The sequence below is a fragment of the Chrysoperla carnea genome, chromosome 3 (assembly GCF_905475395.1).
Source record: "Chrysoperla carnea chromosome 3, inChrCarn1.1, whole genome shotgun sequence".
Taxonomy (NCBI): domain Eukaryota; kingdom Metazoa; phylum Arthropoda; class Insecta; order Neuroptera; family Chrysopidae; genus Chrysoperla; species Chrysoperla carnea.
In genome coordinates, this window is record NC_058339.1 from 29,951,820 (window position 1) to 29,970,685 (window position 18,866).

Consider the following 18,866-nt stretch of genomic DNA (forward strand, 5'->3'; position numbering starts at 1 on the left):
ATAAAAAGATACACAAAATGGATTTTTCGATTTTATAATGCATTACACAGATTTCATGAATTCAAGTATAAAAGTGTTTTATTAATAATATTATTCCAATACAAACCATTAGTGTGTAATAGTTTAAATTAGTTAATAAAATAGAATTGAAGTGAAGTAATTAAATTACTAGAATAAATAGTATTTCAAGCCGGTATTGCCATCAACCACAAATTAGAACACGGATATTATAGACTTTCTTCAATTTGTTGAAAATCGTGATTATTTTTTAAACAATTTCGACGTATGGTAAAAGAGGGTATGAATTCGTACTTGTATATTGATTATGTCTGTACATTATAAGTTTAAATCATCACTTGACTATGATACCGTCACATTTGATGGACTTCATATTTCGGTTGGTGATTTAAAAAAAGCTATTATACAACAAAAACGTATTGGAAAGAATACCGATTTTGATTTACAAGTGACAAACGCTCAAACTAAAGAAGGTAAGTAATTTTCTGGGATACTATCTAGTCTTTGTATACCTTTGACGTTACTAACATTTGCTCAATCGATTTAGTTAGTATAGAGTAACGTGCATTTGCTTGATTGAAAAAGCATACACAATTTGGGAAATATATGCGAATTTATTTAGCCAGTTCATAATTTTGTCTGTTAAATTCATGTTTGCTTGTTAAATACTTTGTAGAATATTATTAAGTCGGATAGATTAGGGATATAGCCGATTTGGACTATCGAAAAACCGGATTAATAATAGATTTAAAAGAGCGAACGATGCAGCTGTATATGTTTTAAGCGCCTCACGGTGCCTATTGCATTCCTAATTTGTTTAGAATTATCTATATATTGGAGTGAAGATACAACACAAAGAGACTCTGGTGGAAAAAATATTTGAAGAAAGAATAAGAAATTCTGAAAAAATCTTAGGAACTTCGAATTTCTCAACGTTTTCGGACTATTCTAATTCAGAGTTCTTAATACTTTTTTAAAGTTTCTAAGACTTTTTCAGAGTTTCCTAAGACTTATTCTTTTTTCAAATATTTTTTCCACCAGGGGATTCTTCCGTAATTGCAAAAAAGTTCCGCTGGCTATGATTAAATAAGAAAAATCAATACTACGCGATTACCTTTTCCTTGACGTTAAGTTTTGCCAATTTTATGAAGCCTGAAAATGAAAATTTAGCATATCAAATAATTTATTTTTGGATTCAACAGTCATTACTTATTAATCAAAACTGCCCCTAATAAAATTTGACTAAATCTATTGAAGAAGATGGGGGTACCAAGAAGATGTATCAACCTAATTCGCACCTTCTATCTTTGCTGGATCTTCTAGACCGTGGGGCACCGCGGGTTTTAAATGATAAATACATACTTGTAACTTCGCCAGTGGCTTTTTTTGACGAATCTACCAAACTTTTCTTTACAATTTTTTTTCGAAAAGACTGTGTTTTCAAATGAGTAAGCATGATGAGGTCAGATTTGAGTTATCGTCATCATGTTAATTTGAAAGCGCAGCCTTTTCGAAAAAAATCGTAGAGGAAAGTTTGATAGACTGATCAAAAGTAAGCAACTCACGAAGTTTCGAATATGTATTCATCACTTAAAAAAACCGTGATATCCCAAGGTCTATTCAATATAAAATATATATTATATTACCATCTCGTCTTTCCCGCTATAAATAGTTCTTCATTGTTTATTACTATTTTTAAGAAATATTCATAAAAAAATTTTTCGAAATTTTATTGTAAGATATTCTAAAAGTACTAATCAGCGAAAGTTTTACTGTTGATACACTTTACGTGGTAAATACACGGTTAGGTGTTAAAATTATTTTTGGAGTTTATTGAATAATCTGTTTATTTATTTGTTGAAATAAGTCGCTGATGTTTCTTCTTTGCTGATGAACGAGATACTATTTACTAATTTGTTACAAAATATGTGCCCCATTTATATTGTTACCATCTTTAAAATGAGACGAATCAGCTTTCATCTAAAGAAATTTTGTTTTATTAAATTTTATTTTAAAATTGTAAAATGGGAAAATATAACGACAGTTGATTCTTCACCAGACGAAACCACGGCTTCGGAAGATTTCCAAATGCCCTTACATCGTTCGGACTCCTGTATTCTCTGTACTTCGTGATGAGATTTATAAAATTACCTGGAAAACTGTATCTACATATGGGAAAATTGTACCTACCTTTTAGTTGCTCTTAGTAGAAAAGCTAATAATCATAATTTTAAAATATAATTCCTTTATTAAATAATTTAATAATCATAAACATTTTCTCAATGAAACAGAAGTTCTAATAAAAAATTTTCTTTTACTATTTTCAAAAAAAAAATAGTTTATCAAGATGAGAATGCGTTAATACCAAAAAATACCTCATTGATTATCGCACGAGTGCCTCTTGCCGCTCAATCTAATAAAGGACGTGCTTGGAATGAGACATCAGCATCTGGTTTTCCACAACGTGGAAATGAAGATAGTAATACACCCGCAATAAATAAAGCCGTTGATTTATCACGACTCGATGCATCCGAAGAGGATAAAATTCGGGCTATGATGACCCAATCGACATTAGATTACGATCCAAGCAAGTAAGTTAGTCAATCGGTTTAAAAAAAATAATTATTCGAGTCGTAAATTCCTTTATTTGTTTACGACTCAAATTTTTGTTGATCATTTTTCATTTAATTTTCAAAAACATTTTTTGATGCATTCATTTTTATATTTCATGCCTGCTTTTATAATTAGGTTTAAGAATAAGTAAGTATTTCTAAAATTTAAAATCATCCACTTAGAAATTTTATTAAAAGAAAATAATACACTTTATAGTTATATGAAAATTCGAGGAGCTAATCAAATGGGCGAAGTTCCTGCTAATTACCGATGTTATAAATGTCATCAACCTGGTCATTGGATTAAAAATTGTCCACTTGGATTAAGTCAGGTTAGATTCATTTTTTATGTCTTTCTAGTAACCACAGAAAAATGATATACATACCTTGTTTAGGTCTTCTGTTTCATTGATTTCATAGAAATTTAAGTGCTTTGTATTTTTTTTTATAAATTGTTAACATAGTCTTTATTTCAGTAATTATTAACATATTAATTTGGTAGATCTATTAACCGAGAAAAGTATTTTTTATAGTGTATTTTATATTTTTATCTAATGAATAAAATTTTTTGCTGTAATTAGTAGTCCAAAGAACAAGTTATTTGAATGTGAAATTATTCGAAAAATTTGGCTTTTGGAAACGAAAATAGGAGTGTCCCTTTAAAGTTGTCTTAGCTAAAATTGAGATGGAAGGACATTATTAACAACATTAAAATTAACTTCCTAACTATAAAGTATTTTTGCCTCAAATTATTTGCTTTTCAATTAATCGTATAAGTAAACGAAATCTTATCCTTTTAATGCGTAAAATCTTTCACATTCACGGCTTTTTACTTGGTTTGTTGTTTGTTTTAAGAAAAATTAAAGATGAGGAAAGTAATATATTAAAAAATTGTTTTTCGAATTTTGCACACAAAAGCTTTAGGAGATTCACTACTCAAAAAATTGTACATTTTATACTCTTTATATGCGTTAATCACTAAGGCGACACTTCCTTATTTCAATTTCTATGTTTTACACCATTTTCGAAACAAACTTGTCTAACAGACAGACAATCGCAAAAGTTACGCCGTTTAATGTCTTATAACAAAAAATTCACGAGAGTAATTCTACGCTAAGAGGCTATTATTAGATAAACGGTACGAAGAAAAATTTCTTAAATTAATTTTATTGATATTGTTACAATTAATGTATAATGGCAGTACTGATATTGTTACAATATTATGCCTCCAATATTCTCACTTTTATCGACGAAGTAAAAAGTTGATCAACTCTATAAAAACAAAAGTTTGTATTAAACTTTTAATTATCAACTATTATCGTTCAACAAATGTTGAATCCTGAGAACGTGTCTTTTATAAAAATTTTCAAATTATAACTATAATTTTTCAATAGTTTCTGTTAAACTGTACTTCTTAACGTAGAATTACCCTAAATTAAAATTGAAAATTTTAATACTATGTAATAATTTTGATAGGAACCTGTTGAAATTAAAAAGAGTACTGGCATTCCTAGAAGTTTTATGGTACCCGTTGAGGGTCCTATGGTACCTGGTGCAATGATGACCCCAACTGGACAATATGCAGTACCTGCACTTGATCAGTAAGTTTATTAATATTTTGTTCGTGGTATTAGCGAAAACTGAAAATCTAATTTAATTCATATTTACAGTCAAGCATATAATAGTGATGGCGGAGGACGGGGAGGTGCTGAAACTGAACAACAACGACCTGACATACCTGAAGATTTAGTATGTAGTATTTGTAAAGATTTACTAACTGATGCTGTTATGATACCTTGCTGCGGAAATTCCTTTTGCGATGAATGTACGTATTTTAAAAATAAATTTTTTTGGAACTTGATTATTAAAGTATATAATTTATTTTTTTTCTGGCTAGGTATTCGTACAACATTATTAGAGTCTGAAGATCATGAATGCCCTGATTGTCATGAAAAAGATATATCACCATGTACATTAATTCCAAACCGATTTTTACGAAATTCTGTATCGAATTTTAGAAATGAGACTGGATATCGTAAACGGGTACAATATCGACATGTGATCCAAGCAAAAACTCAAGTTGAGAGTACAACGGAAGAGAAACAACAGAAAATTGAATTGCCAGATTTTGTACCTCCGCCGTAAGTATTTTATGTTCAATAAAATTGAAACAAGCTAATTTAAAAATATATCGTTTCCTTATAAGTTTGCATTTACGATTGGATAAATGAATAAACAAAGTTTATTTTATGAACTTAAAAATAGACACGAATAGAAATTCTTGTCCTGAATAAAAGTTTAACCTTGGATTGTATCAAATCTCTCTGGAAATTTTATTATTGCTGAAACACTGAAAACTTTTTAAAACAGCTAATTTTCGTCCTTCTCGGTTAAATAAGTTACAAAAAAGCATACGAAAGCTAGACTTTTGGTTTCGTGTTTGCTAATTCCTTCAATTAGAATAAAAGCATTTGATTAAGGGTTATAAAAATTTCATTATTTTTACAGAGATGATTCAAATGGCACCGCACAAAAATTACAACAAGATCAAAAACCAATTATATCCGAGGCTGACAGTACTGAACAATCTCTGAAACAAAAATCTTTAATGGGTAACGACCATGCGACGAGAGTCAAATCACGGGAAAAGGATGATGTTGCTAGGGTTGCAGTTGATCCTACAAAAGCTGTTAAAACAGATGTAACTGCAAAAATACATCGAGCTGAAGCACCATCGTATCCACAAGTAACTGTGAATATGATGACGGGTGAAGTTCAACCGAAAGTAACATCATCACAGCCTGTACAAGAATTAAAACAAACGGATTTATCAAGATCGCAATATCGCCCCCCAGTAGCTGCTACCACAGCAGGACATGCTCAACCAACAGCACCGCTACAACAACCCACATTTGCGCAGAATGAAGAACGTTCTGGAACACCAACAATTGATGAACAGCCTGGTGTTAGTGTACCTCCACCAACTGCTCCTGCAACAACACATGCAATACCTGCATATCCACCTGGCGATACACCACCATTTATGTCACCACCTGAACAAAATTTAGTACCTGGTGGCCAACCTCCTCCTGGTGTTGCACCAAACGTACGTCCACCAATGTTACCACCACCTCAACATTCAACATATCCACCTCCAGGTGGATATCCACCGCAACAAGGCCCACCACCATATTCACAACCATATCCGGGGCCACCGAATGTCAGAAGACCTCCACCACCAGCAGGACCTGATTTTAATAATCATACAAGGTATTATTTGGTTTTACCGTCTTATAATAAGTTATGTAACTTTTAAATAATAATAAATTCTTGACTAAAAAGTCCAGCTTCTTGAATAATTAGCTTTTTGTAAAACTTTTTGCATTGCCAAAAGGGGAATTGTGCAACATTATTTACTAAACAACCCCCTCCCCCTTATATCACTTAATTTAATTTTACATATTTTTCTAGTACTTGTTTTAATTTTTTCTTGAATTATATATATATATAATATTAAATTTTTTGAAATATGATTTATACAATTTTCAGAGGGTATTTACCAAGAATGCCCTACGATCAAGTACGTCCACCACCACATGGCCCATATGATGGATCTAGACAACCGCCACCACATTATCAATCTGGTTATCCTCCACGACCTGGTGGTCCACCAATCGGTCCACGGCCGCCTTATGGACCACCACATGTACGAAATCCACCACCAGGAATTAGACCCCCGCATCATCCAACTGGGTTAGTATAAAAAAAATTATCAAATATGTATGTTCATAATAATAATATTATTTTTATTTTTGTTTAGAGTTATTGATGATCCTCTTGCCGCATTCGAACGTATGCTTCGTGAAAAAGATGAACGAGATAGACGTGTGCGTGAATCACGCCGTTCTAGGAGTCGTAGTTACTCACCACGTAGTCGACGAACACGTAGTAGCAGTCGTAGCCGTAGTTATTCACCACGTAGTCGAAGTCCTCGATCACGTTCACCACCGCCACCGAAAAAGTTACGCAATCGCTCAAGAACTCCACGTACTGTTTCACGTTCAAGATCACGTTCCCGTGGTGGTCCCGTATTGCGACGATCACGTACACCTAGATCACGTGCTCGGTCGTTCTCAATTAGCAGGTATGCCATTTCTTATAATCTATATTTAAATGCACTGCCTGCCAAAAAAGTAGCGCACTTAAAAAAAACCTTTGAATGGCTCCTAATTGAATTTTTTGGCTTTCAAGTACTCTTTAAACCGAATTTTCAAAAGTCTGAAAACGAATTGATTTTAAAAAGCCAGAAAAAATTATAACCCTCATTAAAAATATTGGATTTATTTAAAAAAAAATTTATTTGGAATCTATAATTAAAGTGCTTCATTTTCTTGGTCGGCAGTGTATAGTTTGTATTATAAAAACATTAGCGAGACTACTGTGGCATAATACTAAGAAAAACTTTCAGATCACGGTCATTTTCGAGAACACCTAGTCCCAGAGAGTATTCACCACGACGAAGACCTGTATCACGTGGACGCTATCGTTCACCGCCGCCGAAAAATACTCCACCAAGGTAACTATTTTAATTTAATTTATAAACATTTAAAATTGAGGCTTAAACAAAATACTTATTTAAAAAAAAAACCTTCACAAAGTAGGCCTTTAATGTAGTAAATTTTTTGGGGCCAATGAGCGTTTAATTCAATGCCGTCTGTTCACATCATAAACGCACGTAAAATGTGAAATGCTCTATTACAGTTAGATCGTAAAGGACTGAAAATTAATTGTTCTTTTTTGTTTTAGATACAGGTATCCTGATAGACGTGGTATGCCAAATGATCGCGATCGTGGATTCAATCCACCGCCTAGAGATCGTGAATATACTGGCTATTATGACAGTGGACAACCACCAATGGATTATTTAGATCGTGGTGATCGCGCTAGAATAAATGATCGTGATAAAGATTATGATCGTGAACCACGTGGAGGTCCAATTGATCATCGTGGTGATGGTCGCAATCGACGTGGTGGTATGGGCCCTGGACGTGGAGGACCTCGAGGAGGTGGTCGTTATTTACCATCTCCTATGCGTAAAGAATATCCATTGGTACCACAAAATCAACCAACATATTATTCGGTACAGGAGCATGCAGTTTACCATCACTCCAACAACCCGCCAAACAGGTATTTATTGTATTGTTATTTCTTGTATTTAATCTTATGATTTTTGGACAAACTTCTTTGTTTATTGTCCATTGAAATATTATCAAAATTTCGAAGTATAAATTTGTATTTATATGTATTCGAAACATTCTGGTTTAATATTTACTTGTAATATTTTACAATATATATTTTTGTTTAAAATATTTATGTTTAAATATTGTAAATATTTAGAATTTGTTTTTCCTAAAGAAATGTTCTTTTTTATTTAATTTAATGAATTAAGAGTTTTTTGTTTTGTTTTGTTATGAAGTAATATTAAGTCAAGTTCCACTGACTCATTTTGAAATATTGAATGAAGTTTATTTAGGTCTGAGTACATTGATCTTAGCTCTGATTAATTATTCAAAAGTAGTGCTGAACATTTGGGGTTATCAGAGCATTGTGGAAGTAAAAGTGGCTTCCACGCAAAAAGAAGGGGTGATGATTCACCTTTTTTTTCATTGCTTAATGATAAGAACTTTTCCATTTGGATCACTTTTAACTCTATAGTTGTTTGTAAACAGCTCCAAATAGTTCGTTTATAAATTTGAGGCTTGTGTAAAATCAACCTTCTGTAGATATATAATGTATCAAGTGTCCTATTCAAAGACTGCTGTTATAATTTAACTATACATAATCTGATCGAAATTGAAATAAATATAATAAATAATATTGCCATTGCTCAGATCTAATAAATAAATACTTCAAAGCTATCTAAGAAATGGTAATTGAAAAATAACTATCGTTTCTTTAAATCTGTAAATTTTATTTTGAAATATACTGTCAAAGAAACATAGATGTGAAATACAGTAATCTGTATTGTACAATTAGATAATTTAATTTTGTAATACAATGATGTTCAAAACTTAAATGATTATGAAAAATATCGTAACAACCTTCAGTAAAATTAATATAAAAAGAAAACTTAACAAATTATAAATTAATCTAATTGAAAACACAGTGATATAATATATGCAAGTCATTTAACTTCTGAAAAAACCATGGGTCTCTTAATGAAAATGTTTTAAAATAAATTTTGATTTTTGCCTCAAATTCCTAGATCAGTTTTTTGTATTTTATAAATACGTATTTCGACTACCAAGTAGTCATTATCAGTATGAATTAGCTAATCGTAATTATTCTTATGTTACTCGTTGCTAATTTGGTGGCGGACTGCAGTCGCTTTCATTGTTATAAAAACTAACATAATGTACATAAAGAACACAATTATTATGATGAAATTTATAACAAAAAGCAATTAATACATAATGTTTTGCAATTTGAACATCATTGTAAAGAATTGTATTATTTTTTAATAATAATAATTTAGTAGGCAAATGTGGTTTATCATTGAAAATGTGCTTAAATATTAATTGCAAAAACATTACTTACAGTTAATTTGAGCTTGATAAACCATCATTAGTAAATCTATGTTTTTTTGAAAATAAATTCATTGTTATGAACATGTTGTAAGAAATTTTTTAAAATTTTATAAATTTTATAGAATTTGAATTAGTTAAATTTCTCTTATAATATAAATTCTGAAATAAAATCGAAAAAAAAAACCATTTTTTTATTTTCAAAAAATTAAACTTAGAAATTTAAATAGTTCGTGCTTGTTAATTTGTTTGATATTATATATAATATGTTATAAATCAAGATTTTCAGTTTAAAAAAATCGGGAATTTTGTTATATGTAACTGGTTTAGTGTTATTATTATTATACCATAGTGATGAATCCATAAAGCTTATCACACTAATCGTGAATTCATATCAAAGCGATGAGCGACAGGCGAATATGGACATATTTATCTGAAGAACATTATGATATTACGGTTGAACCATATGCATAGATTATTCAATTATTAACCATTAGTTCATTGGATAGTTCGCTTGTCCCTCGTCGATCGTCGTTCTGGCATGAATTCAAAATAATAAATTGGAATGCCACCTGTCTACTTTTAACAAAAATTGCACTTTTATGAAAGATTTATTGAATGCATTTGAATCTATTGATACCCAAAATTAACGGTCACAAATTTTCAATAGAAACGAGTGTGATGGATGAAGATTTTGTAATACTTCATGCACAATATATTTGTAGAAGCTTCGATAATCTTTAAGTTTAGAGATTGTAGAGGCAGATGAAATGTATACAATAAAATGTCCTTAACTTGAAATCCTGCTTAATATCGAAATGATAGGCTCTGACAAGACAACTACTTGAGACGGTTCGGCCCTCATTAGCATGAACCTCTTTCCTCAGTCCTTTGGCACCATTCCATGTATTAAGAGTGTAATGTTTTTAAGATTTATGTATGAGTTTCTTTATTCCAACATAACTTCTAAATGCCTCAACAGATTTGGATGTATGGGATATCAATAGAATCCTTACATCGTCTTGAGTCACTCTGGCCACACATATTTTTTTATCTTATTTTGTCCCAATAATCAATTATCTTGATACCGTTGCAATATTACAAAGGACATTATTCTCTTTACTCAACTGATTATAAAACGAAGCCATTACAGTTTTGTCTCTACTATCTTGAAAATCTATCTAAGATATAAAACAATTATCTCCCAATTCCAATATCCCTGGACACCCCATAAATTCATTTTAATACATTAACATTATTTTTTTAAAAATTTATAAAGAAAATGTTTTCGAAAAATACTTCTTATTAACAGTATAATATAATATATATAATTAAATTTAAACTTACGAAATTTAATTAGAAAAATGTCTGTTTTTACATGTTCTGTCAATTTAAATGGAATTAGAACTAATAGATTTCGAAAACGTCTTCTTTCCTCGTTTGTGATGATTGTTAAAAATTATTTCAATTATGGCTGTGAATCAGTAATTTAGTACTTTAAAAACTATTTCAAAGTCATTATTTATTGTTAAAACCATATAAATGGTAAAAAATTATTGACTCGAATTTGTAATACACTAAAACAAATAATTCATTTCTCCGATAAAATGAATTGTTAATCAGATACAAATTAATCAGCTATTCACTTCGTTTGGATAATACTTTTATTATCTTTATTCTAAATTTATAATGAGTTTGAAACTTTGTTTTTTTTAATACTTTAACCATTGACAACGATTGAATGCCAATCGAAACGCTTATGTACAAATTTTATACTACTAAGTGAAGAACGAAAATTATATCTATTTTTTTTTACATTGATGTAATTGTAAATGTTATTAATTTTGTAATTTTATAATTTATTTTAAAGTGTTTTTTGTTGATAGTTTGTTAAATATCTGTTTTTATCGAAACTTGGGTTTATTCTGTATATGGTTATAAATGAAAAAAATGAAGAAAATAATGCATCTTCCGTTCAAAAGTTCAAAAAAATAAACAAACTTGCGAAAAACTCATCTATAAAATAGCTAACTATACAAAGCTAACAATTTTTACAAATATTTTAGCAAATGTAATCAAATTTTTCGAAATCGAAAATTTTTTGGTTTTTTTAATCGGGGATGATTAATTACTTCATGGGCATTTTTAGCATCTGCAACGGGGTTAATAAGCAATCAACAGGAAATGCTGTACCATTACTCTTCATGATGGTATTTCTTATTTTTTGATCGTTAGTGAGTTAACGCGTCTTGTATCTGCTAAAATTTAACCAATAATTTTATTGTTCAAATATTTATGTGTCTGTGATAATGTTAATAGAACATTTTTTTAAATTTTACATCTTGTTCGCGTCCAATGTACAATAAATTATGAAGATTTTAACTAGAATTTTGGATTTTTTTTGTCGAAATTCTCATTAAAATCTTTATAATTTTTTTTTTAATTTTGTGCATTAAAACTTATAAATGTTAATGTGCATAAAAAATATCTTTTTGAGACACGTTGCAAGTTCAAATCTAGAAAATAAGATTTTATAAAAGTAAATAAGTTATTGACTTATTTATAACCATATTTAATATTAACTATTTAAAATTATTAAATATTTATATATCTGTCTGTGATCTTTATTAATTTGTTAACTAATAATTTGTGATATTTCCATCAGTTTTTATATTGTAAGGAATATATATTGTATTAATTTTAATAACTGTTTTGTTCTTAAATTTAAAATGATTATTTTATTTTGTTTTTGCTTTTAATTTTAACAAACTTAAGAGTTTATTTTGTAAATAATTCATTCCAATACATTAAAAGAGTAAATATTTTTTTATATCAAAATCAAGTAACTATATTAATTTGTCTTCAAGAATCAAATCAAACATTGATTTTAATTTATTGAATATAAAATGATAAATTTACAAACTAATTCAAAAGAAAAGAAATAAAATTATAATTAAGACATTTAAAAATTCGATTTGATTTGTTTTGAAAATTCGAAGGAGCTCCTGAATCGACATTTTTTTTCTTTTAAACAAGCAATGTATGTCAAAATGTAGGTTAAGAATATTGAAGTGGATAGATGAATCCAGTCTTCATTGAGATTATTAATACTTTTTATTATTGGGAAAAGTAGCAAGAAGTTAACAAATCATTTAACCCGGCGTTATTGTGGCGATTAAACAGACATGGCCGTTGTGGCCGGATATGACGGTCAAATAACAGTGGTTGAGGTCAACAGCCGCAGCTACTGTGAGTGGCAAATAACGCGAATATTTTGTTTTAAATCCGTGGCGGTCGGGTATTAGATACCCGGCAACAATGACGCCGGGTTAAAAAACACTTGGATTATTTGTGCGGCTGTATTCTTAAAAGAAAGTGTACTAAATACTAATAATTAAATTTTGACAGCTCTTAATTTATTTAAAATGTGCAAATATACATTCACAAATAATTAATAATAAAACGTTCTTTTACGTGTTCAATTCTGTTTTGAATAACATCATTTTATTATAAAATATTTGCTGCTTTAATTATTAGTTTTACTTACTTCTTTTTTTATTTTATTTTTTTGTAATTTTAATCAAGTTTTCTACGTTTTTATAAAAGTGTCTGAATGAGAGAAATAATTTTTCTTTATATGATAAATTTTATAATTATAATTGTTTTCGTATTCAGAAAACGTTTTGAAACTCTTTTTTCTGATAAAAGAATATGCTGCGGTAGAATTGCCGAATTACAAAAGTTAATGTTTGTTGGCATATTATATTTACAAAGTAGGAAACTTAAAAAAAAAATATTTTTGAGTAGATTCACGATGTGACATTAAGTTTTGTATTTCATAAAATTAAATATTTTATTTCAAACATGTAAAAACTATAATTGATTTTTAGCTCTAAATTATAAAGCGTAATATGGAAGCTTTTATTTGTTTAATTAAAAACTAATAATCATTTTCAAAAGGATAAAAAGAGGATAAAATTAAAAGTTGTATTTTTTTTTTACTTTATTTTTTTTTGCAAAGCACACAAATTTCTGAAAATAATTAACTTGTTCATGCATGTTGATTTCTGAAAATAATTAACTTTTATTTAACTACATGTTCTCTCAAATTGAAAATTTTTTATTTAAATTGAATTATGTATTGTTCCGAATTAAGATAATTTTTTTACCTTAAATATTTAAAAAGATTTGAATTTACGATGTTGAGAATTTCATTTGAGGTTTTGAGCTTGAACTTTAATCAATATTCAGCTTGAGGAAGATCCAATTTTTTAAAATTTAAAGGCAAGGAAAGGCTGTTAAAAATGGAGATAAGATTGGCGACGTTATTTGCTTGTCCGAATATATCTCAACCATGTCAATCAGATGTAATTTTCTATCCGAAAAAATTATCTTCTCATCTGAATTAAAATGGGTTTTGTGTAGGGCCTCTGAGTTTTGCAATATTCATACTTGTACATAAATATTACCTAAGTTTTTTGTAATGTTTTCTGGAATTCAGATTTAGGGTAAAGGAATGGCATTGTTAATTCAGATTTTAGAAGACAATTGATTCTTGTTTTAAAATATTTTAATACGTTCGTGTGTTTGTAAAATTAAAGTAAATTACGTTTAAACTAAAAAACGACGGTTGTCGATTATTCATCGCTTTCTTTCACAAACGTATTAACTTCAATTTATGCTGGTTTTTAATTTATTTGAATATGATAGATCTTTTTTTAATTTATTTTTAATTTATTAAATCAAAAAACTGTGATATGAAAACATGGCTGTATACAAATATTTCATTTTTTAAATATTTTATGACTATAATTTATATTTGTTGTTAAAATTCTTTGTACTTGAAAATAAATAAATAAAATAAGAATTTTGGAGTATATTTATCCAACAATAAAAATAGTATCCGAAGGTGTAAGCGATGCGGCTTACGGCACACTGTTCAATTCTGAAATATGGAGGATGTTTTTACGACATTACTTCCTGCAGGGTGTTCACGATGTTTGCACAAGAACAAATTCAAATCATCTCCAATTCTACATTCAAATGTTTTGTGGTAACAAATTGATTTTTTGATTGTTGACTGAAACTTTCAGTATATTTCATGAAGATATCAATATTTTTCAACTTATTTTTACGTTGACCAATAGTTTTTGTAAAATGATTATGAAATGTACTGAAATTTTCAAGATCTTCCTTTTATCGAGTGATTTTTTACACTCATCTGCAATTTTGGTATTTGGAAACAAAAATTTTGAAAATATCTCAGAGGGAAACACGACACCGTTTTTCTCTTCGTAATATTACCAAAAAATAAAGTTAGATAATTTTGTTATATTTTATTTATAAAGAAAATGGTATTGAGTTATAAAATATAATTTTTCCATGTACAGATTACCACCACCGGCCAGTGGAGGAGTAGGAGGCGGACCAACACCACCACAATCAAGTCGAATGGGAGGAGGACCAGGACCATCATATCCTCCAGCGTTAATGAGTGTTAAAACAGCAATATTACCACCAAGAGTTGATAATTATGAACCGCCTGCTCCACCTGGTACAGAAGAACCAGTGGTACCAGGTTTCGAATCACCTCGTTTATTATATGAACGTCAAACTTCGATCTCAGATGCACCCCCGGGTGTTGATCCTCATGCTAGCGATACAGTACTAACAAAACCAATTATTGATCCAAAAGAACGTGGAGGTAATATACATCGTGATTTTCGAGAACCACGCGATGATACCCAACATGAACCAAAGAATAATCGTATGTACGATTATCGTGAAAGACGTAAAGGTACTGAATACTTACGTGAAAATTCACCAGATGCCGTGCGTGACGGATCTTCAATACGTGAAAAACATTCAAAATCACCAGATAAACATAGTCAACATCATCGTCATCGCCATCGTTACGATTCACAGGAGAAAGATAACCGAGATCGTAGGACTATTGAAGAGAAATCAAGTGATAAAAAGAATAAGGATAATAGCTCCGAAGATGATAAAGCTAAAAGTAAGAGTCGTGAAAAGAAGAAAAAACGTAAGGAAAAAGAGAAAGAGCGTGAAGCTGAAAAGCTTAAGAAAAAAGAAGAGAAAAAGAAACGTAAAGAACAAGAAAAATTGGAAAAACTTAAAAAATCTGAAGAGAAAAAACAACAAAGACTTGAACATGAAAATGCTGAACGTAATGTGGAAAGGAGCGTTGAAAAATCTGAACCAAAAAGTGAAGATAACGAGGAGAATAAAAAATCTCTGGTTGATTATAAAAAACAACCGGACGATTTGTATAGTGATGTTTTAACCGATGGTATTGATACAAAAGTTGTACAAAATTATGGAAAATTAAAAACTGAAAGTGATAAAAAAGTATCATTATCACCTCCTAGACAACCTTCAACACCTACACCAACAAAAGCTGAAAAATCTGATGAAACTGACGAGAAAGACACATCTTTCGACGGATTAGATTTATATGTTAATGAAAGTGATATATTAAAAACGGAAAATGAAGGGAAATCAAAATCAAAAGAGGTGTTAGCACCTCTACCGGCCTTATCAAAATGGGAAGTTGAAGATGTTGAATCCCAAAACGACAAAAAAGATGTAGTAGATGATTCGACTTCCGTACCAGGAAGTATTGATAAGAATACATTTGATAAATCTTCAAATAAAATAGTCACATCGGAAGTACTTAAACATGCCGAAAATGCAATATTTAAAAAGGCGATAAATGCAATTCGACCTATTGAAATTAAAAAAATTAGTTTGGATCGGGCCAAATTATATTCTGGTGAGAAAAATCTTGAAATTGCAGGTGGGCAAATTATGACGTCGTCATCACCAACACGTTCAATTGAAAAAGAATCAATTACCCCAGCTAATATTCAAGTGACAATACCAACAAATGATGTAGAAATGCGTTTAGTTGATATAAATCCAAATTCATCTTCAGCAAGTGGGACGGGTGGAACTAGTTCAGAACAACAGCGTAGTAATCGATCTGAACGTGAAATACCATCGGCTGTACAGAAACCAATTCCAACACGACTATCAGTTCGTGAACGTCTTGGTTCAAAAGTCGATGAATTGGATAAGTTAACAAAAGACGATAAACATTATGATCGTAATCGATCACGTACGCTATCACCGTTAAGTAGACGTGAGCGTGATGAAACGAACCGTAATGTATCCGATACTAATACCACACGACGTGTAGTTGAGGTAGAAGACCGTCGTCATGGTAGTAGTCGGAATCATAATTGGAATGTTGGACGTAGTGATCGGAAAATTAGTTCTAGAATGGAACGTAGTCGAAGTAGAGAAAGGAACTATCGAGATAATCGTGGACGAAGCGATACTAGACGGATGCAACAGTATAGGCGAGGTGATGATTCTCGTCGTGGTGACGAACGTGATCGGCGTGAACATCGTGACCATGAACACTCTCATTCACACTCTCGAAATATGAAAAAGCCTGAAAAACGTGTTGAATCATCATCATCACGTCGAGATAAATCCAAAGAAAAGGAAAGAAAGAGTTCAAAATATTCAAGATCACGTAGTGGGAGTCGTGAACGCAAAAGTTCTGAGAAATCACGTAGTAAAAAGAAGGATAAAAAGCATAAGAAAGATAAAGAAAAATCACGAAAACATGGTAAGAAAGATGATGATAGTGATAATCGAAAACATAATGACAATGATGAAGAAAAAGAAAAGAAAACCACTTCTGAAACAAAAGAAACAAATCAAGGTGAAAAGAAAATAACAGAACGTCGTAAACCAACGTTAGATGAGGCTAATTTTGAACCAGATTATGATGCATTAGAATCAGATTCAGATAGTGACAATGAGAAAAATAAATCAGATAAAAAGCGTGATCGATCACGCTCACCTGATAATGAAACATCAAAGAAAAAACGTAAAATTGATGATGTATCAAAGAAATCGAAAAACAAAGAAGTGTTTACGTCAAGTTCAGATAGTTCTTCAGATAGTTCAAGCTCTGAAGATGAGAAACCTAAAAAACGTCATAAAAAACATAAAAAACATAGTAAATCAAAGCGTGCGAGCAGTTCAAGTAGTTCAAATAGTGGTTCAGAATCTAGTTCAGATGAAGATGGTAAGAAACGTCGAAATAAATCGAAAAAACATAAAAGTAGCAAGAAATTATTAAAAAAGAAAAAGAAATCTAAACACAGGTAAATTTGTTAATGTATATTATTGAGAATTTCAATTTTTATTTTTTATTAATTATAATTAATAACATTTTTTATTTAAGAAAAAGTGTACAATATTTGTTTTTATTTATGTGTGTATTTTCCAAAAAATTTACAAAAGAAGGTTATTTTTGAATTATCTACATATTTTAAAATATAATGTTCCTCCAATATACAAATTATGCATAAAAAAATGAAAGATTTTTAATATGTTTTCCATAAAAAGAGAATGCAAATGGAATTCCTCTATTAAATAAATCGCTGACGCTATTTGATAAGCTGAAAAATGAAATGATATGAATGGAGATATTTTTTATTGGAGGAGTTTCTTGTAGCTGAAACCCCTGAAATAAATATATCCTCATTTATATATAAAGTCTGTAGTACAACTTTAGAATGATATTTAATTAAATCCAAAGTTGCAAGAAATTTTATCCGAAAGCAAAAACTAATGTATAATTCACGGGATCCTTTGTTTTATTTTTCATATATTTGACTAAAACCAAAGCATCAAATTTGTGTTCATTTAAGTTTTTATATAGGCAATTAATTATAATAAAAAAATGATTTTAAATAATTGCATGTTAAAATTCGTACTTTTAGAACAAAATTGACAAAAGGGAGGGAGTTTGTCGATATTCGCTCGCTTTCGAAATCTGTTAGGTTGTATACTTATGGTTTTCTGAAAAACCAAGGGAAAGTCATTCGTTTGATAAAAGCTTTTGCTATCAAATTATCGGTTATTTGACTGCTACATCCAATCCGATATACGAGAGACATTCAAGAATCTTGCCACAGTTAGATTTGACGATAGTTAATTGGCTGATTAATCGGTATAATTTGAATGTATGTGCCCTGCTTTCAATTCACATTTCTGAAATGTGAACGTATTCTGATTTTTAAAACACAATCTTCTGTATTTCTTTTGATTTAACTCGATAGCTCAATAATTAGAATGCCATAGTCAAGCTTTATAGTACACGGATCTAAGAATGTTTTTGTCATTTTTTTATATTCTTTTAATGTATGCTTTTTTAAATTACAATGAAAAAAGTTTAGATATTCGTAAGATAACCTTCCTTATGTACAATTTCAAAGAAAAATCGTAGATTTGAAATAAATTTGTAAAATGCATTTACGTATTTAAAAATATGAAAAATATAATATAATTGATTTCATTCAATAGGTATCTGTGAATTTATGCATAAAATAATTTTTAGAATAAAGAAAAAGTGGAAATTCAATTGATTTATATATTTTGTTTTTATTTAATAATTATTCCACATTTTTATCATTTACAGAATTGAAGTACTTGAAGAGAATGATAATTTTATATAAATGTTTGGGTTAGGAAGCCATCGTGATTAAGAAATATATAATTATGGTTAAAGTACTTTTGATTTCGCCAGTAGATGTAAATATAAATTCAATAT

The 18,866-nt window shown here is 29.8% G+C and overlaps 1 protein-coding gene across 4 annotated transcripts; it reads left to right on the forward strand.

Moving 5' to 3' along the window:
• The first annotated feature begins 111 nt into the window (after positions 1-111).
• LOC123296945 (E3 ubiquitin-protein ligase RBBP6) lies at positions 112-17,419 on the forward strand. Of its 4 annotated transcripts, none has more exons than XM_044878672.1 (13): positions 112-491; positions 2,357-2,609; positions 2,767-2,778; positions 2,848-2,962; positions 4,107-4,231; positions 4,301-4,455; positions 4,528-4,771; positions 5,139-5,900; positions 6,180-6,383; positions 6,451-6,774; positions 7,087-7,206; positions 7,437-7,817; positions 14,605-17,419. In XM_044878672.1, exons 1-13 carry the CDS (start codon positions 326-328, stop codon positions 17,417-17,419), a joined length of 5,676 nt encoding a protein of 1,891 aa, XP_044734607.1. In that variant the 5' UTR covers positions 112-325. The 4 variants fall into 4 exon arrangements, with proteins under 4 accessions (XP_044734607.1, XP_044734608.1, XP_044734609.1 ...); XM_044878674.1 differs by having other exon boundaries at positions 113-491; positions 7,099-7,206; XM_044878673.1 differs by lacking the exon at positions 2,767-2,778.
• The last annotated feature ends 1,447 nt before the right edge of the window (positions 17,420-18,866 follow it).